This window comes from Bos taurus, chromosome 17 (assembly GCF_002263795.3).
Source record: "Bos taurus isolate L1 Dominette 01449 registration number 42190680 breed Hereford chromosome 17, ARS-UCD2.0, whole genome shotgun sequence".
Taxonomy (NCBI): domain Eukaryota; kingdom Metazoa; phylum Chordata; class Mammalia; order Artiodactyla; family Bovidae; genus Bos; species Bos taurus.
In genome coordinates, this window is record NC_037344.1 from 69282025 (window position 1) to 69309931 (window position 27907).

The following is a 27907-nucleotide window of genomic DNA, read 5'->3' on the forward strand; positions in this document are numbered from 1 at the left end:
GCAACCCACAGACTCCATCTTTCCCCTGTCCCCTCTGGTTCCCAAACCTCTGGTCCCCAGCTTCTCAAGGGAGACCCACTCTGAGAAAATGGGCACTTTGAGATGCCCCCTGAGTCAGAGCCCACAGCTGACAGGGGTGTGCGGCTTCCCTTCCCGGATAGAGCAAGGACCCCCAGCCCAGCCCTCCATTGGTGGACGCTTATGGCCTTGCCACCTAGGGACCCTCCCATCTCCAAGAGGCTTCCCCAACTACCCCCCGCAACCAATGCAACAGAGACACACAGGGGCTTTAGAAACCATGCAAATTTTAAATATATGTTTGCACAATATTAACATTAAATACACATCATAAATAAGCCTTATAAATAGAAAACAGATTTTTAAAAAACTGATTTTAAAAAAATCTATAAATTAGTCCTGTCCCTCCAAGGAATTGGCCCAGAAGCTTCTGGGACCCCCCCTCCAGGAGGGCGGTGATTTCAGCACGAAAAAATACCATGATGCACCATCAGGGGGCGCAGCCGGCTGCCGAGACCCAAGACCAGGCGCTTCCAGGCACTAGGTCTCCTCCAGAGAGCGGAGCCTGTGCCCAGGGGCCGTCTGCACCGTGTGTCCCTATGAATGGAGAGAATCTGATATCCACCCTGTGTCACAGAGTCCCAGCAACTGACAAGCAGAGAGGGCTGCACGTGGTCCCCAAGCCCTTCGAATCACAAAGAGAAAACTGAGGTCCTAAGAAGCAAGGTGGCCTTGATGAGGTCACACGGCGAGTTAGAGGCCAACCTTGGACCGACCCCCCACCCCCATCAGTGCTCCTTCCAGCGCCCTCTGCTCCATCACAGCTGCCTAAAGTGAGGCCTCCCAGGTATCCAGGGATCTGGCCCCAGACGCGATGAGGCATAGTCGGCCAACTCAGGCCCTGACCCCCACCGCCTTGGAGCCAGGCCACTAGGGTAAGGAGGAAGTATGGGGGCAAGAGCCATGCAAGTCATGAGAAGGACAGTCCGGCCGGTCTCCGGGGAGCAGAGCGGGGGTGGGGGGGGGGGCCAGTCTGGCCGTGAGTCAGCCTGTGTCATCCGACCCCTGAATCAATGGAAAGTTGGCCCTGTATGGACCTGGCCCGGCCACCCCCCGAGGGCCGAGGAACCCAGGGCTGGGAGCACTCCACAGCCTGACCATACCCCTGCAGCCCAGCCTTGGGGGAGCTAGAGGGGGCTGCCCGGCTCACACCCATTAAAGTGCGCTTCGGAGATGTGGGGAGCAGAGAGGAGATGGGTGGCAGCGGCCTGCCGTCCTGCATGCCACCTGCTGACCTTTCACCTGGCAGGGGCACCCCAAAGGCTACCGGGGCGGCTGGCCCCTGGGCGCGAGTCTCCTGATCTCCGGGAAGGGCCGTGTCCTGCGGGCCCCCCTCTTCAGGGCCCGGCAGGGGCTGTGTCTGCGGCTGCGGCCCTGTCTCTCCCCCCAGCCCCGGAGGACCTGCCCGGCTGTGCGCATGAAGCGGTGGTAGCCTCGCAGGAACCCACAGTTCCTGAGCTTGCGCTGGAAGGTACTGGAAGGCGGCGTGGGTGGCAGCGGGGTGGGCCCTGGGCCCGGCTGGGTGGGCTCAGCAGCCTTTGGGTCCGAGGAGCCACGCAGCAGCTGGGCCATGCAGTGGATGTTGTTCCCGAACCCGCGGACATTCATCTCCGCCTGTTGGTGGGCTGCTTCCGGGAGGTCCTGCTGCAGGGCACTCAGCATGCGAAGGATGAGGCCCAGTGTGGTGTTGAGGGTCTGCAGGAAGTCCTGCCTGCTGAGCCTCCACAGGGCATCCTCGCTGGGAAAGTCCCCCGGGCGCTCCCTGCAGTGTTCCTGCAGTACGGGACTGTGTAGGCCTTGGAGGTGGATCTGGGGAGAGCGAAAAGGACAGTACAGAGGTGAGCCCTGGAGCCCCAACCACACACACACACACCTGCTCAGCCTTGAGCTGCTGGGCCACATGCACCCCTCCCCCATCCAACCCTCCCATTGTTCAGATCAAGAAACTGAGGCCCAAGAAGGGAGAGGACTCCCAGGTCATTGCAGGCAGGGCTGGCGGGGGTGACCACACAAGTGGTGACGGTGGTGTGAGGTGTGTCATTGTGGAAGAGATGGGAGATGACCTGAGCTTAGGAGGGTGGACTGTTCCCTGCGACGACCCGGTGCCTAGAACAAGGCCCGTGGTAGATGTGCAATGAGCACGCTGGGCAAACAGACGAATGAGGTGATGGAGTCGGGGTTCACGCTCCAGGCCCACCCACTGTTTCCTTGACGTCTCAGGGTTAGACCCGCGACAGTCTCACTGTGGCCCTGGAATAACGTGGAGCCTCGGTTCCACCACCAGCCCCAGGCTGAGCAGGTCCTCTCTGGGGATCGCTCCAGCCCCAGCTCCACCCACAGTTCTCTGAGACTCAGGTGCCCCCCGGGGGGGCTGGGCACTCACATAGGGATCCAGGAGCGTGCTGGGGTCCTGCATGAGGTCCGCCTGGCGCTGGAGCTGCAGAAGAAGCTCGTGGTACTTGCCCGAGCACTTGCCCGTGGCCACTGTGCACAGGAGCAGAAGTCTGAGGACCAGACCTGGGGCAGAGGGAAGACGAGGGACCGGCTTCAGTCTCTGCCGGTGGGCACCCTGCAGAGGGGAGGGTGCTCACGCGGGCCTCAGAGGAGGGCACAGCCCACCCCTCATCCGCGTGGAGGCGGGGGCTGGGCTCTGCGCGTGCCCAGGGACACCCGCGGCGGCCAGCACCACCGTCCAGAGAGCCGCTGCACTGCACCTGACACTGGCTGCGGCTTGCCAAGCAAGCCTTTTGAGAAGACGTGGTGGGGCAGTGGAGTCCAGCCTGCCAACCTCGGGAGCTGACCTGCGGGGGCCCAGGTGGGGCCCACGAGACCTCTGGGCTAAGGATCCGCCATTGCTGCAGGCCCCAATACCCCCAACCCTACAGGGGGCCTCCAGAGGGGTTTGTAGCCCCGGCCCTGAGCTCCATCTGCAGAACCAGGAGGGGCTGCCTTTCCACCTGGAGAGGATGCATGAGATAAGCTCATCCACGCCCCCATCTGACCCACAGGAGAACCAAGGCGCCAAAGCAGAAGGACTTGTTCAGGTCACCCAAGGCCACCCTCTGCCCCCATCTCTCGGGCCTCCCTCCTCTCTCCGGAAACGGCCACTTCTTTCAGGCGCCCCCCGCCAGAGATGTGGTGAGCCAGAGCGCCCCGCGGTGGGCGGGCACCGTCACGGCTCCCCCCCTCCACCACCTCCCCCCACCCACCCACCGGCACCGCCAGCCACGTGGTCGGAAGGGCCTGTGGTGCAATGGCCCGGAAGGCAGTGACACCACTTTCCCTTCCTAGGAACCGTGGCCCCTTGGGGAAGACGCCGCAGCCGGGGCCCAGGGGGCTGGGCGCCAGGGGAACGCAGCCACAGGGCACCCCCTGCCGCCCCCCCAGGTACCTGCTGCTGGGCTCAGCCGGCGGGGGCTGGGGTGAGCCCCGAGCACGTGGGGCCAGGGAGCCTGTGTGGGCGTGTGTCTGGGTCTGCGCAAGGCCCAAGGGAACGGCCGCCACACACAGCCAGCCGTTGTGACCCATCGGCCGCAGGGGCCCCGGGCTGCGTGCAGGGCTTCCCAGATGGCTGAGACCAAGGGCACCGTATGACGTCACGCGGCTCTGTGTGCCTGTCACCCTGTGGGTGTGGCTATGGGTGCTGTGTGATTGTGTGGGTTCCCGGGCCCCCAGACCCGGCTGAGAGTGCCCATCCATCCTAGGGCCTGCGAATCCGGGCCAAAAAAAGGAGGCACCCCACCGCCTTTCCAGACATCACACCGCGATCCCGCTCAGCTTCCCCGGCCTCCTCCTCTGCCCCAGCACATCTCCCGCCTCACTCCTGCTTCCCTGGCTTCTTCCTGCAGTGGTGATCTCCTTCCCTCACTCCCTTGCTCCCAGAGTCCACGAGTCTGCATCACCTCCACCTGGAAGCCCTCCGGGGATACCCTTCTCCTGCTGTGAAGATGCTGTGTTCTCAGTAGATCCCTCTCTTTGCCTGCCCTCTGGCTCTCTCCCCTTCTCAGCATCCTTCTGCCCAGTTCCCAGAGGGCAAAGGGTGGCCCTGCTCCCCGCTGGTGCCCGTGAGCCCGGCAGGCAGTTGCCGGCGGGGAGGAAGGAAGTACTCACTGAGCAGTGTTCTCTGCATACGCTGTGCCCGCATGCTGGGTGACCGAGCTCCGGCCTGTGCCCGCTGGGGGTGACACCTCCCTGCCTGGAGCCCTGAGGGCTGGCAGCCACTTTATGCCCGTCGGGGTGATTGGCCAACACCTCGTGAGGTGGGTGGGGAGGGGGTGGGGGAGGGGAGGCCTTCTGGGAACATGACCCTAAAAAAAACCAAAGTTTCTGCAGGCGGCCAATGGGCGCCCAGTGCGGTGGCATGCCCGCGCCTCCTCCTGTTTTCTTCGAATTCATTCTTCGAGGTCAGCCCCCCACGCCCAAGGATGATGCAAACCACAGGCTCAGCCTTCCTGGGGTGAGCGGGGAAGCAAGGGGGTCTATGCTCGCTGCAGGGGGGCCGCGTCTGGGATAGATGGGAGGGTTTGCCAGCCGGGCCCCTGGAGGGCCCATATCCGGGTCCCTGGCTGGGGGCCATCGGGCTTCAGGCCACTGTGGTTTGGGGGTGAGGGGAGCGAGACATCTTCCTTCTCGGGTGCCCTTCCCGCCCTCCCGCGGGGCTGTTGGGACATCTGTGAGCGGAAACCACGGGGCTCTGGGCACAGAGCCAGACCCAGGCTGGCAGCCCCGAGATTGTGATTCTGGCCCCAAGACCTGCATCCTTTGGTGGGGCTCCCCGCCCTCTCCTCTCCCCGGCGAGGCACCCCTCATATAACCAGTGTTCCCCATCCCAGGCCCATCGAACCAGGCACTTGGGGCAAGGAAAAAGGGAGATCAGAGCTCAAGCCCACTGACATGCTGTGTGACCCAAGGCAAGTTGCTTCGCATCTCTGGGCCGTGGAGGCCCCCACCACCTATAAAATGAGGATTTGAAAAGTATCTCTCAGCTACCTCACTGGGCTGCTGCCATCATGGACATAAAAGGCAAAGGCCCTTGGAAGGAAAAAGGAGCGATGAAGCAGTCTGCTTCCAAGTATTGGCTGTCGGGGAGGCGGGGTAGGGGGGCGGAGGAGATGGGGAAGCTGTGAGCTCAGAGGGGAAGCTGGAGGGGGAGTCGCTGGTGACGGGTGGGGGCCAGGTTTCACTTTCTCTGAAAGATAGTGATCTTGAGTAGGTCCTCTGCTTCTCAAAGAAACGAGAGGAGAGGCCCCGGAGACAGCGCCTCCTGAGTCAACCTGCTGCTTCCCCACAGGATGAGAGAGCAGACGGAGGCTGCGCTGGCCCGAACGCCATGCCTGGCCACCTGAGCACCTCCAACAGACTGGCTGGGGGTCCTTGGCCTGCACCCTGAGGAGTGCCGTGGGGAGGAGGGTGTCAAAGGCTGAGGAGCGGGGTGGGGCCCCTAGCGGGGCCGTGGGACCAAAGAAGCCTGAGCTGCTTGGGCCCCGTGGAGCCCGGATCAGGAATGCCAAGGTGGCCGGGTGGAGGAAGGCCGGGCACCCACTCCAGCACCCATCAATACCCCCAAGGCCATTCCCACCAGCCCGCCCCCTGGAGACACGCCCATCTCGCTCATTTACGCAGTCATTACGTTTATTTGGCCCGCTCTTTTCCAAGTGCGGAGGAACTAGCAATGGGCAGCACCAGGGGCACCCCGCCACCCTAAGCCCCGGAGGCTTCTCCTCACCCGCCCCTGCCTACTCCCTGGTCCCCATCACATCCCCGCCACCCGCAAGGCCCAGTTCTGGAGTCTCCTCCTGAGAACGTCACTTCTGCTCGATTCCGCATCCCGGCGCCCACTCCCACAAGGCGGCTTCCTGGGCCCAGGCCAGGCCTGGATCCTTGTTCATTTCACATCTCTGATCTCATCTCGCTGCAGCCCTGGGAGGGATACCGGCCGGGCAGGCGTGCCTCAGCTCCCTTTTTTTAATAGTCGTTTGCTTTTAAAAAAAAAAAAGTACTTATTTGGCCGCGTTGGGTTTTAGTTGCAGAACGCGGGATGTTTTGTTGTGGTGAGTGGGTTTCGAGTGTGGTGCCTGAGCCTAGTAGCCCTGTGGCTTGTGGGATCTTAGTTCCCCAACCAGGGATCAAGCCTGCATCCCCTGCCTTGGAAGGTGTTTTCTTAACCATTGGACCACCAGGGAAGGTCCCTGGCTCCTGGTAATGAGAGAAAAACCGAAGCTTGGAGAAGCTCAGGGCTGGGCTCCAGGTGGGAGAGCCAGGTCTGGCCAGAGAGCCTCATGCCCCTCTCATGGGCTCCTTGCTGAGCAGCCTCCATGCTCAGGGGACAGCCCAGTGTTTTCACCCCTTGGTCCGGAAGCAGTAGGGTCTCCCTGGTTTGAAGAGGCCTCCAAGACCCAGAGAGGTTGCGATCGCTCCACCTGCGGTGTGCCTTTTATAAAACATCTGTATGTGAAGAAGGGTGCCTTCACATCTGAAAGAGCTGGCCCTGAGCACGGAGCTTTAAACACGCATATGAGTTTGCTGGAGCTGCCATAACCAGGTACCACAGACAGAAATGATCCAAAGGCGTTTTCTCACAGTCCCAGAGCTGAAAGTCCGAGCTCAAGGTGCTGGCTTCATCCTGAGGCCGCCCTCCTTGGCTTGCAGACGGCCTGCTTCTCACCATCTCCTCCCACAGCTGCCCTGCCGTGTCTGTCTGTGCCCAGATGTCTTCTCCTTTTATGAAAAATTATTTGGGGCCGTGTTGGGTCTTCATTGCCGCATGGGCTTTTCTCTAGTTGCGATCCACGGGCTTCTCTCACTGCGGTGGCTTCTCTTGTTGCAGAGGACCTAGGCTCGTGGGCTTCCGTAGCTGTGGCTTGCGGGCTTTTGAGCACAGGCTCAGTAGCTGTGGTGCACGGGCTTCGCTGCTCCCCGGCACGTGGGGTTCTCCTGGACCAGGGATCAAACTCACGTCCCCTGCACTGGCAGGTGGCTTCGTTACCACTGAGCCACACCAGGGAGGCCCCGATCTCCTCTTCTACGGCGCCTGTCACATTGCAGTGGGGCTCACCCAATGGCCCCACTTTACCCCGATTGCCGCTCTGCGGGCCCTGGCTCTGTGCACACTCACATTCTGAGGTGCTGGGGGTCGTGACCTCGGTGCATACACTTGAGGGACACAAGTCAATGGCTTCAAGTAGAGGGTGTGGCTGGGGGGCTGCAGGGAGCGGGGACACTGGGGAGAAGCCTGGAGCTGGGCGGGAGGAGGCCGAGGTGAGGCGGCCCCACAGCCCATCCAAGCGAAGTGTAAGGGGAAGGTGCGTCAGCGTTTCTGGTGAGGTCAGCGCCTGGTGACGTCTCTCCTGCCAGCAGGAAAGGCTTGCGACACGGCCCCCGCCAGTATAAATAGGCTCCACGACCACAGGGCCCGGGCTGTGCCCGCTTCCCGGGCCACGTCAGCCAGGTCCGCGTGATCCGGAGGGGAAGAGACGGCCCGCTTGGTTCCTCAGAACTGCTGTTTCCTCGCCTTTCCGATCCACCCTCCAGCTGGGGCGCTCCCCCCCCACGCCCCCCCCCCTACCTTTAGACCCAAGGACAGGATTTGGTGTGACCTGAGGGGCAGGTCAACGTGAACGCAGGACGTGCAGAGGCCTGGGAGCAGAGGCCTGCAGGCTATGGGCGGAGACCAACCCAGGTTCCGGTCTCCATCTGTTTGTGGGCCCAGAATTCTTGGCCCAGTCACACCCCCCTTTTCTGAACCTCAGTTTCCCCTCTTGCAACCACAGCGCCACAGTTTAACATCAGAGAAGACAAACAACCCCATTTTTTTAATTGAAACAAAATTTTTTTTGATGTGGGCCGTTTTTAAGTCTCTATTGAATTTGTTACAATATAGCTTCTGTTTTGTTTCCGTTTTTTGGCTGTGAGGCATGTGGGGTCTTTACCGCCCGACAGGGTTTGAACGCACACCCTCTGCACTGGAAGGCGAAGTCTTAACCACTGGACCATCAGGGAAGTGCCTACAACCCAATTTTTAAACGGGCAAGGGATTTAAAAAGACTTTTCTCCAAACCAGACACAAATGGCCAATAAGTACGTGAAAAGAAGTCAGTATCATTAGCCATGAGGAAAATGCATGTCCAAACTACACCGAGATGCCACTGCACCTCCACTAGGGCATCTGCAACCACACACAGACAATAACACGTGTAGGAGAAGACGTGGAGACATCGGAGCCCGTGTGCACTGCTGGTGGCAATGGAAGAGGGTACATTCAGCCACTTTAGGAAAAAGAATGTCTCTTCCTCGAATGGTGAACGTAGAAATCTCAGACAACCAGCAATGCCACTCCTGGGCATGTACGCAAGAGAACTGAAATCATATAATCACATAAAAACTTGCACACAGATATTCACAGAAGCATTCATTCACAATAGCCCAAATGTAGAAGTAACGCAATAGTCCATCAACAGAAAATGGATTTTAAAATGTGGTCTGTCCATACGATAGAATATTATCCAGCCAGAAAGAGAGATGAAGTACTAACGCGTGCTACAACATGGACGAACCTCAAAATCATTATGCTCCATGCAAGTCAGTCAGAAAAGGCCACGTATGATCCCTTTATATGAAATGTCCAGAAATGGTGAATCCATAGAGACAGAGAGTGGATTAGTGGTTGCCAGGGGCTGGGGGATCTGGGGACAGACAAGAAGTGATAGCTTATGGATAGGGTTTCTTAGGGGGGACGAAAATATTTTTTTAACTATCAAACAGATGATTTCACCCTCTTATAAATATACTTAAACCACTGGATTATGTTTTTTATTATATTTACTTTTTATTTATTTATTATTTTTGGCTGGGCTAGCTCTTCACGGCTGCATGCAGGCTTTTCTCCGGCTGTGGCCAGCAGGGGCTACTCTTCATTTGCGGAGAACAGGTTTCGCACTGTGGTGGCCTATCTTGTTGCAGAGCACGGGCTCTAAGGCACGCGGGCTCCAGCAGTTGGATATAAGTCCATGCATTATATACACTTTAAATGCACTTGATGGGGACTTCCCTAGTGGCACGGTGGATAGGAATCGGCCTGCCAACGAGGGGAACGCAGGTTTGGTCTCTGGCTCGGGGAGCATTCCACATGCCTCGGAGCAACTAAGCCCATGTGCCACAATTACGGAAGCCCTCATGCCGAGAGCCTGTGCTCCGCAACAAGAGAAGCCACCTTGATGAGAAGCCCACGCACTGCACGAAGAGTGCAGTTCCCGGCTCACAGGGACTGAAGACAGCTTGCACAAAGCAACGAAGACCCACGGCAGCCAAAGATAAATAAATAAAGTAAATTTAAATGCACTTGATGACATGTGAATTGCATCTCGATTGTGAAAGTGCAGGGCCAAATGCTGCCTACTAACTACATGGCCGGTGCCGTAATTCCGTGGACGGGGCGCGCCAATGCCCGGCCCACAGCGGGTGTCCAGTGAGCACTTACCCACCAGCCACTGGGGCAGACGACGGCACACATCTGTTTAGGTCACAGGGTGACTCTGAGGGCAGTTGGGAAACTCACGTTACATAAACGCCGGGTGAGCAAGGATCTTCCAGGGCCCCTGTGAGGTCAGCGAGGTCACCCTTGGCCTGGGGGTCATCTGACTCAAGACCTGCCAGGGTTCTCCTGGGACCTGGTGTGTCTGTGGGGACAGGACTGCATGCCCTCCCCTGCACCCCGTGGTTCCCCCAAATTGGGTGACTGACCCCCGTTTCCAAGAGCCTGAACACCTATTAAGGGAAGTGCAGAGAGAGAGAAGTGGGACTCGCTTCTCTGCACCAACCTCACATTAGCCGTCAGCCGTCAGCTCCCAGACCAGGCCCTGCCACGGGGAACACCCCCACCCAGGCCAAGGCCAAGGCTACTGGGGGCTGCTTCATCTACTCTGAGGTGCGACGAACAGGAGCCGAGCGTGCAGATGACCCCCACCCCCGGGCCACCCTCTTTGAGCCCAGGGTCTCCTCTGTGAGGTGCTGGGACAGGAGAGATGACCACAGAGGGTCCACAACCCTATAAAGCACCATGGGGTCCCGTGGAGGCTCCAAACACTGAGACGTCGCCGTAAATAAAAGCAGTCCTAAACATGCAGCCTCCCGCCAATGCAGGAGACATAAGAGACTTGGGTTCAATCCCTGGGTCGGGAAGATCCCCTGTAGGAGGCCATGGCAACCCACTCCAGCATTTTTGCCTGGGAAATCCCATGGACAGAGGAGCCTGGCAGGCTATAGTCCACGACCTGGCAAACACTCAGCAGGATCAAGGAGTCCAGCGAACGGAGCCCTGGCTTTTCTCATGATGACAACACACGAGACCTATTTTGAAACATCACATTCTTGCCAAAACTGTTTTGGTGCCCCAGGCACGTGCTGTGTGCCCAGTGGTGACAATCGGGCTCATTTCTGCAGCTCTTCTTGGGACCGGGACCAGGACTCCCTCATGGGTCAGCTCCCTGCATCCTCAAAACCCCCTAATGAGGCAGAGCCCATGGTCCCTGCCTTGCAGGTGGGGAAACTGAGGCCTGAGAGGTGGGAGCTTGCGGAAAGGTGCACAGAGGGGAGGAGGCAGAGATGCCACAGAAACAAACGCCAGCGGCTCCCAGAGTGCCCTCACAGGGTTGGCTGCCTGGGGAGGTTGGGGACGGAGGTGGGTATTTCCGCGGGTCTGCACAGACATCGCTGAAATTGTGAATTACACAGTGAAACCTGTGAAATTCCAGGTTTCATTGGCAGAAAGGCAGAACAGAAACGCTACAAATTCCGGGTCAAGAGAATTGCAAGGGCAAACAGGACCTCATGGAACAGTTTACAGAACGAAGGGTGTGGCTGGAAGTTGAATGGGAAGGTTGGGGTGTGGAGGAACTACCCTGGAGATCCAGGGGTTAAGAATCCCTCTTGCAGTGATGCTTGCAATGCAGGGGACCCAGGTTCGATCTCTGGTCATTGAGGAACTAAGATCCCACCTGCAGCAGGCAACTAAGCCCACAATGAAGATCTTGTGTGCTGCAACCAAGACCCAACACAGCCAAATAAAACATTTTTTTAGAAAAGGGCGGGGGACACCAAGCCACCCTCCGGAGGGGATTGTACAACACAGCCTGGTCTGATCCTCTTGCTCAAAACACTCCCTGGTTTCCTGTTGCCTCTTGGATAAGGCCAAAGTCATCGCCATGGCCCCCAGTCCCTGCCCACTTCCCCAGCCTCCCCCAACACCTCTCCAGCTTGCCCGCCGCTCTCTCTGACCTTCTTCAGCCCCCAGAGGAGTGAGCTCTTATCCCAGGGCCTTGGCACATGCTGTACCCACTACTGAACTGCCATCGGACACCGAGTTTCAGCTCTTCAAGTGGCCTTCCTCTACCCCAGGCTAGTTTACACCCCCGCCCCCGCCCCAGAGTACCACATACCCCTCTCTGTAGCATTCTTCAGAACCACAAACTTTTAAAACTGTGGGGTTGTGTCCCCAGCCAGACTGTAAATTCCAACAGGGTGTGAAATGGTGGTGGTGGTTCCCCATCGCCTGTCTCCAAAGCATAGCAGAGGCCTTGGAAGGTAGAGGTGAAAGTGAAAGTGTTACTCGCTCTGTCGTGTCCAACTCTGCAATGCCATGGACTGTGGCCCACCAGGCTCCTCTGTCCATGGGGATTCTCCAGGCAAGAGTACTGGAGTGGGGTGCCATTTCCTTCTCCAGGGGATCTTCCCAACCCAGGGATCGAACCCAGGTCTTCCTCATTGGCAGGTAGATTCTTCACCATCTAAGCCCCAGCGAAGCCCTGGAATGCAGTAGGCGCTCAATAAATCCTTGATGACTGGATGGATGCATGAGCATGCAGCTGCGGCTATGGGGCCCAGGCGTGTCCCCAGCCGCCATGCAGAGCCCCCTGCAGCCGGGCCTCTACAAGTGCAGGCCCGCTTCACCGCCGGGCGGGACGGGGCCTCTTTGAGCCTTTCTAGTGCCCTCATCCGAGGAACGTCAGAATCGCGTTGCTCCTGATACACCAAGGCGTGTGATCCCTCCTTTTCAGGAAGCCTCGATGGTTAAAGTGAAGGACGAAGCAGACAGAATAGGCTCCATCTCGAAAGCAGGACTCCAGCTTGGGCCCGACTGTGGACTTTGACCTATATGCCCAGTATCTATGGAAACGACATACCAACTGGAAAACCAGGCCCGCCCCCCCGCCCCCCCATGGAAGAACCCCAGGGCTCTACCTAGACTCTCCATCGCCTAAAAGAATACCCTCATTATCTGTGTAACCAAATAGAATCATAACTTTTATTATGCTTATTGGGGTATGACCACAGGCCTATTGATAATTGTCCACTGTTAACTACTAACGCACATGAATCGTGGGTTAACTTTGATCATATCTCTCTTTCACCTTGTCCAGACTAGTTTCAAAGAATTTGGGGAGGTGGGTTTGGGCACGTACACAGGGTATATAAGGTTTTCACAAAAACTGGTCGGGGTCCTTGGCTAAGAGCAGACTCTGCCTGGGCCCGCCGGTGTAATAAACCGCGCTCCACCATCTGCACTGTCCTTCTGATTGAGCTTGTTTCCCGGAACACGTGGCTATAACAAAAGACGCTGACTTTTTCTTTTATGATGATTTTTCAAAAGCAAATTCAACATCTATTCTTTCAGCTGCTGCAGATTTCAACACTTCCCTGCAAAAACAAACTGAAAAGGAAAAAGGCAAGGCATTTCTCCCACTTCCTTTCAAGAACGCATTTCAGGACAAATTCTACGTAAGCCTCATAGAAAGGCGCCAGCCTTCGTTGGAGGGGACAAGCCTACCGTCTCTCGTTCAACCTCTAGGTAATAAAGAACCTGCTGCATGTGTGGGACACCAGGCCAGGTGCAAGGGATAAATCGCCAAGAAAGACAAGGCTTACTCACAGGTGAGTGAAATTACCACGAAGCCTGGAGGGACCTGGAAGACTCATTTGCCAGGCTTCCCGTTTCTTGCCGCAGGAGTGAACGCTGACCCAGCCTGATCTTCATGGTACCCCAGGGTCTAGCAATGAACCTGCATTCTGTCTGCCCCCGCTCCCTGTCGGAGTCCTTCCCAGGACTGATGGCGAGACCCAGGAGACACACCTCCCTGGCGTAGCTGGAGTTTCTGAACCGGGATGTCACAGGTGAGAGTGGGGTCCTGCCGCGCGGGTGAGAATGTGGCTGGTGCAGCCAGAGAGGCCGAGGGATTTTCCTGAGCCCTGGTCCCTGCACGAAGTCAGGTTCCAGCTACACAGGATGTGCCAAGAGGCCAGTTCTGCTAGCTGAGCTGATTTCCCGGCACTTCCGGGGAGTCCTCAGTCCTCAGGGCGGAGGGCGTGGAGGGAGGAAGTGGGATGGCTGAGCCTGCTCTGGGTGCCAGCTGCAGCCCAAGGTCACCAGCTTTGCTTGACAACTCGAAGGAGATGGGGGAACAAGCTGGGGGCCCAGTGTCTACAAAGTGGTAAAGACTTGAGGCAGGATTCGCTTTGCAGAGGTGCCGATTGCGGGCCCTGGAGAAAATGCCCTGGGGTGGGCACTGGGAAGACTTGCTGTCTTCCTCCTCCTGTCCTTGGGGACGCGCTAAGGCATCTCTGAGCGTTCATTTTGATATGGAAACAGAAACACCCTCCAGGTCCGAGGGGAGAAAAGACTTGCTCTGTCCAAGGGCCGACTGGCTCGTGGCCATTCAGCTGGGTGACAGAATGTGTCCATTTGGGACCATCCACAGCCAAGCGCGTGAGGAAGAGGAGAGTAGTCACTGAACACAACTGCTGTGCACCCCACGGTCAAGAAGGAGGGGTTAAACAGGCCAAAGGCGGGGACAGCCCGAATGCCCATCAGCGAGCAATGGACGAGAAAAGCGCTTATGTCATACACACTGCCCGGTATGAAATAGGTAACTGGTGAGAGCTTGTTGCATAGCACAGGGGGCTCCACTCCGTGCTCTGTGGTGACGTAAACAGGAAAAAGTGTTAGTCACTCAGTCATGTCTGACTCTTTGCGACCCCATGGACTGTAGCCCGCCAGGCTCCTCTGTCCATGGGATTCTCCAGTCAAGGATACTGGAGTGGGTTGCGTTTGCTTCTCCAGGGGATCTTCCCAACCCAGAGACCGAACCCCGGTTCTCCTGCGTTGCAGGCAGACTCTTTACCGTTTGAGCCACAGGGGAAGGCCAGCCTTAATGGGAAAGAAGTCCAAAAGAGGGGGGATATAGGTATACATACAGCTGATTCACTTTGCCGTAAAGCAGAACCTAACTCAACATTGTAAAGAAACTATACTCCGGTAAAATCTTTAAAAAGTGGTTATGTCCAAAAAACGCAATTATGTCCAAAAAACATGATTCTGTCCAAAAAACGTGATTCTGTCCATGCATTGGAATATTATTCAGCCATTGAAAAGAATGGAGTGCTGACACAGGCGTTCACCTGGATGTGCCTCAAAAGCATCACACTGAGTGAAAAGGCTAGACGTCAGAAGTCACATATGAGATGAGTGCATTTGTGGGAAATGTCCAGAATAGGGAAATCCATAAAGACACTTCAGTGATTGCCAGGGGCTGCGGGAGGAGAATGGGAAGTGACAGCCGAGGGGTACGGGGTTCCCTCTTGGGGTGATGAAAGTGTTCTGGAATTAGATGAGGTGACGGTTGCTCAACACTGTGAACACGCTAAATGGCCGGGAGGTAGCTCTTCACTTTTAAATGGTCAACTTGATATTGTGTGAATTCCGCCTCAATTAGAAAAAAAAAAAATTAAGCAGAGTTAAAAAAAAAAACACCACTCCAGGAAAACAGAGAGTCTGGGAGGCAGGAAGTGGGCTCCAAAGAGGCAGGAGAGAGTCAGGGGGTCTCCACAGCCCCTCCTGTGCGAGTGCCGGAGCAGGGCCTGCACACCGGGCTCGCGTCTGTCAGCTTAGGAAAGGTGCGCATGGGAACCTCCGTGGTGGTCCAGCGGTTAACACTCCACACTTCCAGCGCAGGGGGCGCTGGTTCGATCCGCAATTGGGGAACTAAGATTCCACATGCCACGCAGTCAAAAAAAAGAGAAAGAAAGAAAAGGAACACCTAAATATACGAGGCCAGGGTATGCCAGGAGGAGACCCAGGCAGGGAGACCAGCGGCCGGCCCGGGGCAGCCACGCTGCCGAGGACAACCCTGGGCTGACTCGGGGCAGTGGGGCTGGGGCCCTGTAGAGAGCTCGGGCTGAGGGCCGCACACACTCGGGCCAGGAAGCAGAGCCAGGCTCCCTTGGGGCTGCAGGCAGAAGAGGAGGGAAGGAGATGTGGGCAGAGGGGGACGAGGGGGTCGAGGAGGCTGAGGGCGGAGGCAGGAGGTGGCCAGGCAGAGGGCAGGGCTGAGGAGGGCAGCACAGCCCACGGCTCCCAGGGGACTGCAGGGGGCTGGGCCTTCCGCCTCAGGGAGAGGCAGAGGGGCCCAGAGGGATGTGAGTCCATGGAAGGAGAGTGGACACGAGGGTACACAGGGGCAGATGTGTGCACGCACACATGGACACAGGAAAACGGTCCTAGCCACAGGTAAAAACAGACATGCAGAAACACGTGCCGCAAACGCTCACACACGCCCACAACTGAGCAGCTGCACACACCAGCCACGCATACACGGGACACGTGCCGAGACAGAGCCAGGCACACGGCTGAGGGTTACGAGTGGCTGGGTGCACCTACAGCCGCGGACACCCAGACCTCTGACGCGGGAGCGCAAGTACACAGACACACGGACACTCAGAAGCATGTGCAGACAGACAGACACACGGACACACTCTCTAGCCAAAACAGACTTGCTCGCTTGTTTTGCACAAACAAGGCCTGCACACCACAAGTGCACACACCATCACCCCCCGCCCCGCCGTGCAGCACCATCACCGACCCCTCCCCTTGGGGAAGGGAGCTCTGGGCATCCCCCTTTGAGACGCCCCTGGATTCAGGAACCCCAGCACCAGGGCCCGCCTGGGAAAGGGAGACACAAACCGCAGCCGTTGCCCAACACCCAGCCCGAGGTCAGGGAGGAGCCAGGGCCCGGCCGCGCGTGCCTGCCCACGCACTGGCGGCAGACGCCCAGCCAGCGACGCAGACAGCCGGGATTGCGACGGAGCTTGCAAAATCACCCGGGTCCCTCAGGGGTCAGCCACACTGTCCCTGCCCCCCGCCCCCCACCCCGCCGAGGACCTCCCCAGGCCCCATGGGCACTACTGACCTTCTTGTTAAATTCTGGTTCTGCCATGCCCAGCTGTGAGACCTTGGCTAAGTTGCTTCACTGCTCTGCGCTTCATTTCCCCGGTAAAGGGGACCAGTGGGAGCGCGTGCTGAACACGTGAATTAATGCAGCATGCCACGCCCCTCCCCCACGCGCAGCTGGGACCGCGGCCTGCCTGGGCCTCCGGCTGGCCTGCTGCAGACTGGGTGCCGTTCCTCCTGCCTCCTGCTTGGACCCGTCCCACCCAGTGGGACCAGTAGACCATGCTGGGGGAGTAGGTCTGTCCTCCCCTCTATGTAGGAAAAGAAACCCTCTTTGTGGCAGTTTTGCAAGCACAGGACTGCACGGCCCAGCCTGGCCGAGGCGTGGGTGAGGACCTTAAACCTTGAATTTCTGTTCAAATGCTTGGAGGAGGGCTGACGAGGTCACTTATATACAACCGTGGAGACCAGAAAGCGTGGAAATGTGCCTCGGGTTCTTCCCCCCTGAGGTGTGCTCATCTCCTGTCCCCACCACCCAGAGCCCCCCTCCAACCCCGGCCCAGGCTCACACCCCCCTCCCCCACAACCCCGGAGATGAGGGACGAGGGGCTGAGGGGCCACAGGTGGGGCCCGCCCTCCCCCCCGGGGCACAGGCTGATCTTTGAAGACAAGCGTCGGGCTCTGAGGTCTGGGGCCTCAACCTTGCTCTCAGGAGTGGCCACTCCGAGGCTCCGGGTGTGCCAGTGAGGGCCCCCAGCCTCAGTTATGAATTACCCAAGCCCAGGCCTGGGCTGACCAAACCGAGTTCCTTAGCCCTGGAACTCTCTGGGTCCTGGGAAGCTAAGAAGGTCAGTCCATGAGCCACCCCGCCGCCCACCACCGGCCTGAGACACCGGCCTGGACCCCTCCGTCTGACGGCACGCATAGCATCAGCTCTGCGAGAGGGCCAGAGTCACATTCCCGTCTCCTAGCTGCAGGCGCTACCCAAGCCCTGTGGGTCCCAGTCTCCCCATCTGTAACCTGCCGGAGCCAGCCCAGTGACCCCCAAGGACTCTTAATGCCCTGAGAGCTAACGACCCCCCTCCACACACACGCACGTGTGCAGGAGACACAGGCTGGCGTGCTGGCCTCAAGGCCTGGGCCTGAATCAGGCCGGCCCAGCGGGGCACCTGTGGCTCCTGCCTAGGCCAGTTCTGAGGACAGGCCCCAGAACTAACCGATGTGTTAAAATCCAGCTTGGAGGACCGGGAGAGGCCTGACCCACTTGGAAAGCTGGGGTGGCAGGAACACCCAAATAAGGCAATGACTCACAAACAGAGATAGAAAGACCCCCCCCCCAGAGCTGGACAGGTGACCAGGAACCCTCCAGATGCAGGTCAGGCAGCCCCGGGAATTCTGGTTCTAAAGCCCCCATCTCAGCCTGGGATATCCCTCCAGCCAAGGCCCAGGGTGGGCCCTCCAGGGAGAGAAGCAAGATTCCCCCCACCCCAAAGACAATCCACAGACAAATGCCCTCTCCCCAGGGCCCAAGGGGTATTGGATCCTGAGCGGGCTGCCTCCCGGGTCTCCAGGCACTGGGGAAACTGAGGCCAGGGGGAGGGGGGAAGGGCTGGCCTGGGCCCCCGACCGCCACTCACCGGGCTGGGCCGTGCTCCCTGCTCCTCTGATCTGCAGCCCCCAGGTTCCCAGGGGCAGGGCGGGCGCGCTGCCAGAGGCCTGGCCCCGCTCTGGCTTTTCTGGGGAGCCACCACGACCTCTGAGTACCCCGAAGTCACACCCTTCTTCCCTTTCTGTGTGCGGGCGGGTCTGGGCTGAGGGCACCCGATAACCTCCCCCGCGCATCTGTAGGGCCCCATCAGGTCACAGCGGAATCCCAGCCCACGGAACGGGGAGGTGGCCCCACAGCGACAGGAAACCCAGGCCCAGGTTTGTGGAGCTTCTGGGCACAGAGGCTCCTGGGGGCCTCCAGTCCCCCGTCTGGTCTGTGTGGCTGAGCCAAGCCCAAGCCCAGCATGGACTCTCAGCTGCCCACTCTGGCCGGCCCCTCCCAGCACTGCTCCAGGAAAGCCCTGGGGGCAAGGACTGAGTGATCACTCCCACCAGGGATGGCCAGGACTCAGGTGTGATCCAAGAGAAAGCCGACAGCAGGCCAGCCACAGCCAAGGTGGCGGTGGGGTCGGGGGGGATGCGGGACCCCCACCCCAGACAGGAGGGTCTGGGAACCTCTGCTCTGCTCCGAACCTCCTGGGTTGTTCAGACCCAGAAAGGAATGAAGAGAGAGGCTGAACCTCAGAGCTGGGCAGCCCCGGCAGGGAATCACATGGCCCTGGCTTGGGTCACTCCCCCTGCCGGCGCTCCAGTCACTTTGTCCTGAGATGGGGGCGCTGGCTCTCGAGGTGAGCACAGAGGGAGGCTGAGGTGAGCCCGGCCCAGAGCCGGCTGCACAGGATGGGGTGGGAGAGGAGGGTACAGTCCAGGACCTCAGGCGGCAGCCCCGTGGCTGAGGCTCGGACGACCCCAAGGACCACAGCCCGGTCTGCTCGGTATAAGCTCTTTATTAACAAGTTGATTTAAAAAGGAGAGAGAGAGAGGTGTAAAAATACTTTTCTTGGAGGCCCCAGGAAGGGAAGGCACGGTCAGAACTCCTTTGCTGGGTCAGGCAACCCAGCCGGGGGCGGCGTGGAGATGGGGGAGGCTCAGGCCTCAGGCAGGGAATGTGCAAACCCTGAGGCCCCGCAGGGAGGGTTGAGGGCTTCCTGGAAGAAGCCCAGAGCACCACGTCCCCTGCGTTGGGCAGACACGCGGCGGCCACGTTGAGAGCCGGTGTCTGCTTACAGCTTACATACACAGAGCGGAAGGAGGGGGCCCCCCGGCAGGAACGTCCCAGAGCTGGAGCACACAGCTTTGAGAAGTCTCTGGAAGCCAGAGGGCCAGGGGAGACCCCGGAGGCTGCTGTGGCCTGCCCCTGGAGCCTCAAGAGCCCAGGCCGTCCTGCCGGCGCTGGAGGACCTCGATGACGCTGCCGATGCCGTCCTCGGGCACCTGCGGGCCGGCGGGCACAGGGAGGCGTCAGGGTCGCCCTGCCCCCTCCCCCTGCCCCCAGGTCCCCCTCCCCAGCCAGGGGGCTCACCAAGGCATGGTCGAAGTTGAAGGTGCTGATGTAGTAGGCAGAGATGTCGGCTGCAGCCAGGGGGCCCGCGATCTGGGCCACGATCCCACACTCGTCTGAGGGTCGAGGAGGGGCTGTGTGGGTCACCGCAGTCTACCCCCCACCACCCCCCCAGGCCCCAGCCCTTCCGCAGCCCCCGACACAAGGCACGGCCCCTCACCGAAGCCCAGGGGCTGTCCGCCAATGCGCACCATCCTCCACAGCTCGCCCGAGGAGCTGGTCAGCAGCAGGTCACTGGGGAACCTAGGGCAGCAGGAGGGTGGTGGGCGGGGGTACCGCGATCCACCCTTGCCCGCTGTGAGCCCGGGAGGAGGTCAGCCTGCTGACCTCAGCGTTGGACGCTCTAGCTGCCCCCTCCCTGGGGCTGGCCGAGGGCCTGTGTGCCACCTGGGGTCAGGGGTCACTTACTTTTTCTGCGTCTCAGCATCCATGACAATGGAGATGTAGCCCTCGATGAGGGAGAAGGCAAAGAAGGCGATGGAGCTGGATCCTGGACCGCCAGAGGCTGCCTCCCTGGGGGGACTGGGGAGGATGGGAGGCTCAGGTGATCTGCCCGCTCCACCTCCCAGTCAGGCTCCACGCCTGCAAAGGGGCTGGCACAGGGGTCCCTGGGCAGACCCTCCTGGCCCCCTGTCCTCCCCTCTCATCTGAGGGCCCTGACCTGCTGGTATGGCTGGGGACGGGAGAGGATGATGAACCCTGAATGTGACAAAGAGGATTTTACCCCAGGTCCAGAGGGCCTGACCAGGGCATAGCTCAGGTGGCTCTGCCCACACCTGAGGAGGGGGCCCCAGCTGTGGCTTTGGGGCCTTGCCTGGACCTCAGTGCAGGGCACAGGGGTGTCACAGACAGCCAGGAACCCCAGCCATGGAACAGGACACAGAACTGCAGATCCCAGGGGTGGGAGGAAGGTGATGGGAAGGAGCCCAGGAACAAGGTGTGTAGACCGATGCCAATGGGCCCACCTATGCGAGTAGAAGAGGACATCGATGAGGGTGGTGGCGATGGCTGGCAGTGTCTCGGGGTCCAGCGTGAGGACGCAGAATCGGTTCTGTGGGCTCTGGATGGGGTGCACCGTGGGGCTGGGCCCTGCTGGGGAGGGACCAGATGGTGGTGGAGGTGAAAGGCCGACTGTGGACGGGGGCGCCCCCTGGTGGCCAGCCAGAGAGAGACGGCCTGGGCTGGGAGTAGGGTCAGGCAGCACCTGCAGGAAGCTGCCTGGGTTCTCCCGGCGCCCTCTGGTGAGGAGGCGGGGGTCCGTGTCAGCTGGTCTCCCCAAACCCACAGCCCCACCTGCACAAGGCAAGGGCCCCCGGTAGGAAGAGGAGCCCCCGCCGAGGCCCGGGTGTCAGAGAGCGACCCTCACCATGCTGGGCACGGGGAAAGCCGTTGCTGGAATCGTCCCTGGCAACAGGCACAGGCTCCCCGCCCACCTCTCGGTAAATGTCGAACTCCCGGGCCAGCGTGTGGATCACCACGGACAGGTCCTGCTCCCGCACCTGGGCCAGGAGAGGCACAACGCATGGGTCCCCAAGCACCCATGGGGCCCGCCCTGCCCCGCACCCCTCCTCCCCCCGCCCCAGCCCAGCACCTGCGGGAGACTCACAAGGATGAAGTCTGTCTGGTAGGTGGACAGCATCAGCACGGACACGTGGTGCTCGGCCAGCGGTGCGATCACTGACCGGGCGATCTTGGTGACCCCGGCGGCCTGCACGGCCGCGCCGCTGGGGGACGACACGTTCAGCACCAGCCACGTGGCCTCGGCCACTTGCAGGAACTCGGATGGGGGCAGCTCTGTGGGGCAGGGGGCACAGGCCCGGTCAGGGCCTACAGGGCAGACCCTGCCCTGTTTCCCTGTCTGAGCCTTACGGGGAGCTCTACCAAGATCGGGTCAGGTCTGGAGACTGGAGCTGTCTTCCTCCCCCAAGTTCTGGTCCTGAGACCTGCATGTCTGCAAGGACTGAGAGGTGCTTCAGGTGTTGGCCTGTCAGGGATTGAAACTTCCCAGTTAGGATCGGAGCTCCGAATTCAGACAGAGCTGGGTTCCAATCCCAGCCTCACCATCTACTTTCTGTTGACCTGGGGCAAATGATTTAACTTCTCTGAGCCTCAGTTTCCTCTTCTGTAAAATGGGATGCCAGTATGGGCCTCAAGACAAATGCTCCGTGGGCGAACAGAAGCCTTATATCACGTGGCACCACCAGGGGGAGCCAGCACACCAAGTTGGCTAGGGGATGCCTTTTACTCTGAGCAGATCCAAACTTTCCTGCTGCACAAATAGGGAAACTAAGGCCTAAAGCAGCGCTATGCCTGCCGATGAAGCCCCAGTGATCTGGCCTGAGACTCCAGGCCTGTCAGCATGGGCCAGGCTGGCAGGAGTAGGGAGGTAGATGTCAGCTCCAGGGATCAGGGACGGGCCAGGCTGGCGTCCAGTCCGGAGCAGGAGCCACGGCCAGGGTGGCTGCTAATTGCCCAAGCACAGCTAGGAGGCCCGCCAGGACCCTGCCCTGGGCTGGCTGCCTGCTCCTCCTGCATTCCTTCCCCAACCCTCTCAGACTCCTGGAGCCGCCAGACCAGTTGGGGAGGGGGTGACACACACCAGAGAAGAGAGGAGTCAGTGGGGGGAATAACGGCGGGGCTGGGGTGGGCTGGTGAAACAGCCGCAGGAACCCGATTCTTGCCCCAGAACTGTAACTGAGGCCCTGCCGGCCGGCCAGGGGCTGCTAACCGCCCTTCACACACAGCCCCGTTTATAAAGCCCTCGAGGGACCCTATTAGATCAGAGCCGTAACTATTCCATTTTACATAAGAGGAAACAGCTCAGAGAGGGGAAGTGACTTGCTTAAGGGCACACAGCCAGTGAGAAGTGGGAATGGATTCGAACCCAGATCCATCCGCCTTCGGCCCCCAGCTCTTGCGACCATGGATCTTAGCATTCGGTGAGAACCTCGCAAAGGGACGAGCGCAGTCTCCTCCCTTAGACCCCCTCCCCAGCCCAGCCCCCACCTTTGAAGCCCTCCTCGTCCACCATGAGCGTGTAATCCTCGGGGGTCTCCGTCAGGCTGAAGAACTTGCACCTGGTTGGGGGCGGGGGGCATCTTCAGCCTGGGTGGGGCGGAGGGAGCGGGTAGACCCCGGCCGGGCGCCTCCCTGCCCCCTCAAGCGTGTTTTCTCCCCAGGACAGTGGGGTGTGTGCCCCGTTTCCAGAACTATGAACTGCTTTCCGCCTCCCCGACCTCCACGCCAGGACACGAGGAGAGGCTCACCCGCGGCTGCAAACTCAGGCCGTCGAACCTTGAGCCCTCTAGACCAGCCCCTCTGACCCGACGGGAGGCAAGTGGAAAAAGTTCTACGCAGTCGCCAGGAAAGAATGCCCCCACCTGACACCACTAGGGTTAAGCATTGACCATCCCAGGCTGTTTGCGCCTTAACCGGCCCTGGGAGGGGGCCTCACGGGGCCGGATAGGCGGCGGTCCCGGGGAGGTTAGGCCCAGGCCGGATGGCGGCCGGGGCGGGGGAGGGAGGAGGCCAGGGAGGGCTCTCCCCGCCGGCTCCCGCTGGCCCCACGACGGCCCTAATCTCCCGACCCCGTCCCAGAGCGACAGTGCAGCCCACCCCCGTCTGTGCCGCGAACCCGGACGCGCACCGGCTTCGGCGGGGCAGGAAGAGCAGCTTGATGAGCGGGTGAGTGTAGAGCCAGAGGCCGGGGCGGGCGAGGCTCAGCACCCGCACCCGGTGCTCTAGGATGTGCAGCTCCATCGCGGCCCGCGCGGCCCCGACCCCGCAGCCCACAGGACCCAGGCGGTGCTGGGGGCGGGTCGCTGGGGGCGGTGCCGGGGGGCTTAAAGGGGCCGCTGCGCGGCCGAGCGCACGCCGCCAGCTACGCCAGCTCCCCGAAGGCCACGCCGCGCGGACCGGGCAGCCAATCCAGGGTGGCCACGCCTCCTTCTAGCGCCGGAGCCTCACTCTGCTCCGTCCGGCCCGCCCTACCCGCCCCTGCTGGCTCCGCCCCACCGGTTTGGGCTCGGCAATCACCCGCTGACCCCACCCGCGTCGAGTCCTCCTGCGGGGGTTGTGGTGGGGGTGCCCTGCCGCGCCTTGCCCCCTTTCAGGGCTCCGCGCTTTCTGTAGGACGCCCGCTGCGCTGGGGTCCCGAGCCGGCGGAGACTGGGAGTCGTATCTGTCCTTGGGCCTTAGAATTAATTTCGCTGAGCCTTGGAGGCGCGCCTGGGACAGAACACAGCCCCCAAACTCCTGGAACGTGCGAGGGGCGGGGTCCGCTGCCGCAGCCCAGGCAGCCGTGTGATTCTAGGCCCTGAGAGCGTCCTAGGGCCTTGCCCCTCCTTCCTCTCGTGGCTCAGAGCTGGCACGGCCACCAGAGCTGGCAGGGGTGGCGGGGACAAAAGTCCCCCAGCGAGGGCTGCCCGGTACTAGTATTGACACATACCCTCCCTGCTTCGTGAGCCCCGTGAGTGGACTGACAAGGTGAAGCTTGACTCAGTGGCCTCAACATCTTTTACTCTCACCCAGCTTCCAGAGCAGAAGGGAGGGCCCCAGCCATTCTCTGAGCAGCACGTGGTGGGGAGGGGGCTGAAGGCCACCAGGCTGAACACTTGTTTGGGCCAGAAATGCCCAAAGCCCAACCTTTGGGGGAACAGGGCCATGCATCTGGGGCTCACTGGGTCCTCAGGTTCTCCGCCGAGACATAAGGCTGCAGTTGTGAGCAGGACTGACGGGGCCTGAGCACACCTAAACATGCTTCATGCCCGAGGAGGCCCCCAGCACTGGCAGGCGCCCCAGATCCGAGGCTGGTGAGTGCCAACTTGGGCTCGTTTCCACATCAGGGCTGGGCTCTGCTCAGGCGTCCTCAGGCCTGCAAAGACCCCGGCGCGCACAGGCACGAGCACACGGAGGCTGGCCCTGCAGCAGGACAGAACGTGTTCCAGGGGCCCTTGCCGGCCCAGGCGTCCTCAGGCCCCACTGCCAAGGCTCTGAATCAAACAGGTTAGAGCAGGACTCGGGTCTGATGGACCCAGCAGGTCTGAGCAGGCCTCCTGCCCGCTCGGCAGGCTTTACGGTAGGCGGATGGAAGAGGGGCAGCACCTGCCCTCCCTAGACTCTCTGGCTCAGTGGGTCCCCATGGAACACCGCAGCCACTGATCCTGGCCAGTCCCTTGGAGGGCCAGGGAGGGGAGTGTCCTCTGAGGCCGAGCCCTCAATTCAGGGGCAGGTGGCATAGGAAGCCACAGGGGGGAGTGGCAAGAGGTGAGAAGTAGGTGGTTTGCCCTGAAAAGTTCATGTGACCCTTGATCTCCTCAGCCTCAGTATCCCTGGTTCTACCAGAACAGGGCGTCCCAGGCCAAGGCCGCAGCCCTGCGATGCCTAAACGCTCCCAGGGAGGCTCTGCTCCTCCCTCCCTCTCCCCCCGCACCCCCACCCGGCCCGCCCAGCCTGGTGGCCTGCCAGGAACAGCCACTATTGTTTGACTGGAAAAGCTGCTTCCTCAGCAGAAGGGGGGCCTCTCCCAGGGACACCCTGTTCTCACCCTTGCTGGTCACCACACTGCCTGCCTGGGTCCTCAATGCGGAGTCAGGTCACCCTAGTCAGGACAGGTAGCGAGGGGCTCTGGGTCCCAATCTGGATCAGCTTCACCTCTCCCAGTCAGCTCCTCTGCTTCCTCCTCTGTAAAACGGGGATAGGGATGAGGCCCACCCAGTCGTCAATCAGCCAGCCCAGCCTGGCATGTGCTCAGCTCGGTAAGTGGCCAGCAGGCACCTCGTATCACAGATTCAGGCTTCGCCCCGCACCCCTCTAACTTGGATGGAGGCCTGCGCTAAGCATGGGAGGGTAGTTCTTCACAACCACCCACCCTTGGCACCAGCACCCGGCCCAGAACGAGTACCTTACTGGGGTCCAAAGTGGCATCCAGGCCAGCCCCTGGAGGAGGAGGACTCCGGAAGGACTTACGGAGCCCCTCACCTCTGTGACGGACAGGGATCAAGGCCTGGGGAGCAGGCCCTGCTCTGCCTTAGCCCTGGTGACCCTCACCCTTGGCAGGCCGTGGCCATGGGCCGGGGGGATGAAGTAGGGGAAATTGGGGCCGGGATGGGGGCCTCTGTAGGGTGTGGAGGAGATGCTGAGCCCTAGAGGTGGGACCCCCTTCCCAGTCCCAAGGTACACACCAGCTCTCTACACAAGCCTGTTTATTTCTGTACAAAACCATGTTTCTATTTTACACAAAGAACCTCCCCACCCCCCACCCCCACCACATCCGTGCCCTGGCCCTGGGGAGCATCCCCCCAGGAGGGGCTGGGTGAGGCCCCACCCATTGGCCCGCACTTCTACCCGCCCCAGCTGGGCCGGCCCGAGCTCCACTCTGGAGAAAATAAATAAGGAGACTCAGGCAGAATCTGTGCTGGGCCAGCCAGACTCTCTGCCGCCCGGGGCCAGGCAGCGGGCCCTCGGAGGGTGCGCGGGCCCTGGAGTGTCAGTCAGTCAATGAACCGTGTGGTGTGTGGAGACCCCAGCCCAGGGGCCTGAGCTGCCAGGGTTACAAGTAGGTGTCCTCACTCTCCTGGGACGTCAGGCTCTCCCGGGAGCGGTGGTGGGCTGAGTCCCGAGGGGCCGAGCCCTGGGGGTCCTGGGGGGCTGGGTCCTGCACGGGCATATCCTGTGGGGGTGATGCATCTCCTGCGGCAGCCGCTGCCTTGGCTTGACTCGCGGCAGGCGGCTGGTCCCGCTGCCCACTCTCCCTCGCCGGCTCCCGCGGCTCCTTCTGGACCTGCTTGGATGCCTTGGACTTGCCTTTGGAGCCAGAGAGGGGGGCGTCCAGGGGCAGGCGGATGGATGGTGAGGGCTGCAGGCTGGGCCGTGGGCCCGGCTCTGCCTCCAGGATGGCCTTGGCGCCGTGCAGCCTGGGTGGGGACGGGCACTGCAGCTCCCCCCGCGTCTCCTGCCAGCGCCGCAGCTGGATGAGGTGCTCGCGCTCGATCTGGCGCTCCGTTACTGGCAGCTCCACCACCTGTGGGGCGGTGAAGGCGGGGGGCGTCAGGAAGAGCTGTCCCCTTCTGCCTCCCAGCCTGGGCCATGCGGGCTGACCACAGGACGGTGGTCACAGACCCCAGAGTGACTGCCAGGTGAGCCAGGCCCTCGAGGCCCACCGCCTCGGAGGAGAAAGCCACGAGTCCTCCTGCCTACCTGTGTATTGCCTCACTCCAGCCCCCCAGAGACAAAGATCCACAAGAGAGAAAAACGGGAAAATAAAGCCAAGGCTTGATGGGTGGGGGCCGCACCTACTCTCATTCCTTCTAGGGGGATCTGGGCCTCTCTGTGCCCCTCTCCTTGTTCAGACAGAAGGACAAGTTCTGTCCACACCGTCTTGGGCTGCTGAGCACAAGGCCGCAGGCCCCCACCAGGCCCTCAGTCTCCCCCTCCCTCCGGGGGTGAGGGGCAGGGGTGGCTGTACCTCCTGGACCAGGAACGCCTCCTGCATGACCTTGGGGTTGAGGCTCCGCAGCCGCTCGATGGTCTCGTACTGGCCTTGGCAGCCTCGGACCTTCTCGGGGGAGCCCAGCGCCTGCTTCAGCAGCACCAAGCCCACCCGGAAGATGATCTTGACTCCTGCAGGGGGCAGGCAGTGAATGTGGGCGGTGGGGGCTGCTCTGGGGAGTTTCTCTGCAAACAGAGGCCCCCCCGTGAACTGGACTGGTGGCAGGGGTGCTGCCCCGAGCCCAGCCCAGTACCTTCACAGAAGAACATGTCCCAGACACGCAGCACGGAGCTCCAGGGCAAGGTGCGCGAGAAGGCGCACATGAACCACTCGGTCATGTAGAGCAGCGGGTCGATCTTCTGCTGGCTGAGGTGCTTGTGGGCCACGGGAGACACCTTCTGCAGCAGCGAGAAGAGGATCTCCCCGTCCAGCTGGATGGCCTCCTGGGGGGACAGGGAAGCCACCGGGCCGTGACCGAGGGCCCGCAGCAGCCACCCCTGGCTCCTCAGGCGGCTCACGCTGCAGGGTGCCAAGCTCCTGCTGGGTGCTGGGTTGCAATGATAAGCACACCAGACACAGCTAGTCCCCCTCACTGAGCGTGTCCTGCAGAGAGGCAGACAGACACAAACCACAGAAGCATCGGGCTGAGGGAGCAGAGGGAGGGAGGGGGCTAAGTGCCCTCTAAGGGCATGGCAGGAACAAGACCCTGGGGGGCATGTGCCAGAGGCCCTGCCTGTCAGGTCAGGGAAAGCTCATGGGCTGAAAGCTGAGAGGAAAGAAGAGTTATCAGAGGAAGGAAGGGGCGGAGGATTAAGCCTACTGGAAGGCCAAGGCAGGAGTGTGGTGCCCTGGAGGAACAGCCATAGGGAGGCAGAGGTGGAGGGAGGGTGGAAGTGGGAGGCCGGGAGGGACTTCCAGGGGCACAGGGAGTTAAGGTCTGGAGAGGCCACAAAGG

General features: G+C 60.7%; 3 protein-coding genes across 4 annotated transcripts in view; all 3 read right to left on the bottom strand.

The window, feature by feature from the left end:
- Nucleotides 1–288: 288 nt before the first annotated feature.
- On the bottom strand, nucleotides 289–4222 carry OSM (oncostatin M). The gene is made up of 3 exons (NM_175713.5): nucleotides 4189–4222; nucleotides 2462–2595; nucleotides 289–1887 (listed from the first exon to the last, which is right to left on the bottom strand). Exons 1-3 carry the CDS (start codon nucleotides 4220–4222, stop codon nucleotides 1342–1344), a joined length of 714 nt encoding a protein of 237 aa, NP_783644.4. The 3' UTR covers nucleotides 289–1341.
- A 14609-nt stretch (nucleotides 4223–18831) lies between these two features.
- On the bottom strand, nucleotides 18832–23358 carry CASTOR1 (cytosolic arginine sensor for mTORC1 subunit 1). 2 transcript variants are annotated; one of them, XM_005218047.5, is made up of 9 exons: nucleotides 23110–23358; nucleotides 22470–22540; nucleotides 21070–21257; nucleotides 20830–20962; nucleotides 20429–20555; nucleotides 19872–19985; nucleotides 19624–19706; nucleotides 19425–19519; nucleotides 18832–19336 (listed from the first exon to the last, which is right to left on the bottom strand). In XM_005218047.5, the coding sequence occupies exons 1-9, from the start codon at nucleotides 23220–23222 to the stop codon at nucleotides 19268–19270; spliced, it is 993 nt and encodes a 330-aa protein (XP_005218104.1). In that variant the 5' UTR covers nucleotides 23223–23358; the 3' UTR covers nucleotides 18832–19267. The 2 variants fall into 2 exon arrangements, with proteins under 2 accessions (XP_005218104.1, NP_001074983.1); NM_001081514.1 differs by having other exon boundaries at nucleotides 18833–19336; nucleotides 20429–20552; nucleotides 23110–23349.
- Nucleotides 23359–25649: 2291 nt separating this feature from the next.
- TBC1D10A (TBC1 domain family member 10A) overlaps nucleotides 25650–27907 on the bottom strand; it is a 28769-nt gene continuing 26511 nt past the window's right edge. The window contains exons 7-9 of the mRNA NM_001104974.1: nucleotides 27206–27395; nucleotides 26929–27083; nucleotides 25650–26484 (exon numbers count right to left, since the gene is read on the bottom strand). Coding sequence (NP_001098444.1) covers nucleotides 26014–26484; nucleotides 26929–27083; nucleotides 27206–27395 — 816 coding nt within the window. The 3' untranslated portion in view covers nucleotides 25650–26013. The remainder of the gene's footprint in view (nucleotides 26485–26928; nucleotides 27084–27205; nucleotides 27396–27907) is intronic.

Coding starts and splice junctions, on each gene's coding strand:
- OSM (NM_175713.5), bottom strand. CDS start 4,222: ATGCGGGCACAGCGTATGCAGAGAACACTGCTCA. Junction 2,596..4,188: donor TATGCAGAGAACACTGCTCA/GTGAGTACTTCC, acceptor CCTCTGCCCCAG/GTCTGGTCCTCAGACTTCTG. Junction 1,888..2,461: donor GCACGCTCCTGGATCCCTAT/GTGAGTGCCCAG, acceptor CGCTCTCCCCAG/ATCCACCTCCAAGGCCTACA.
- CASTOR1 (XM_005218047.5), bottom strand. CDS start 23,222: ATGGAGCTGCACATCCTAGAGCACCGGGTGCGGGTGCTGAGCCTCGCC. Junction 21,258..22,469: donor GGACGAGGAGGGCTTCAAAG/GTGGGGGCTGGG, acceptor CCTGCCCCACAG/AGCTGCCCCCATCCGAGTTC. Junction 20,963..21,069: donor ACCAGACAGACTTCATCCTT/GTGAGTCTCCCG, acceptor CTCCTGGCCCAG/GTGCGGGAGCAGGACCTGTC.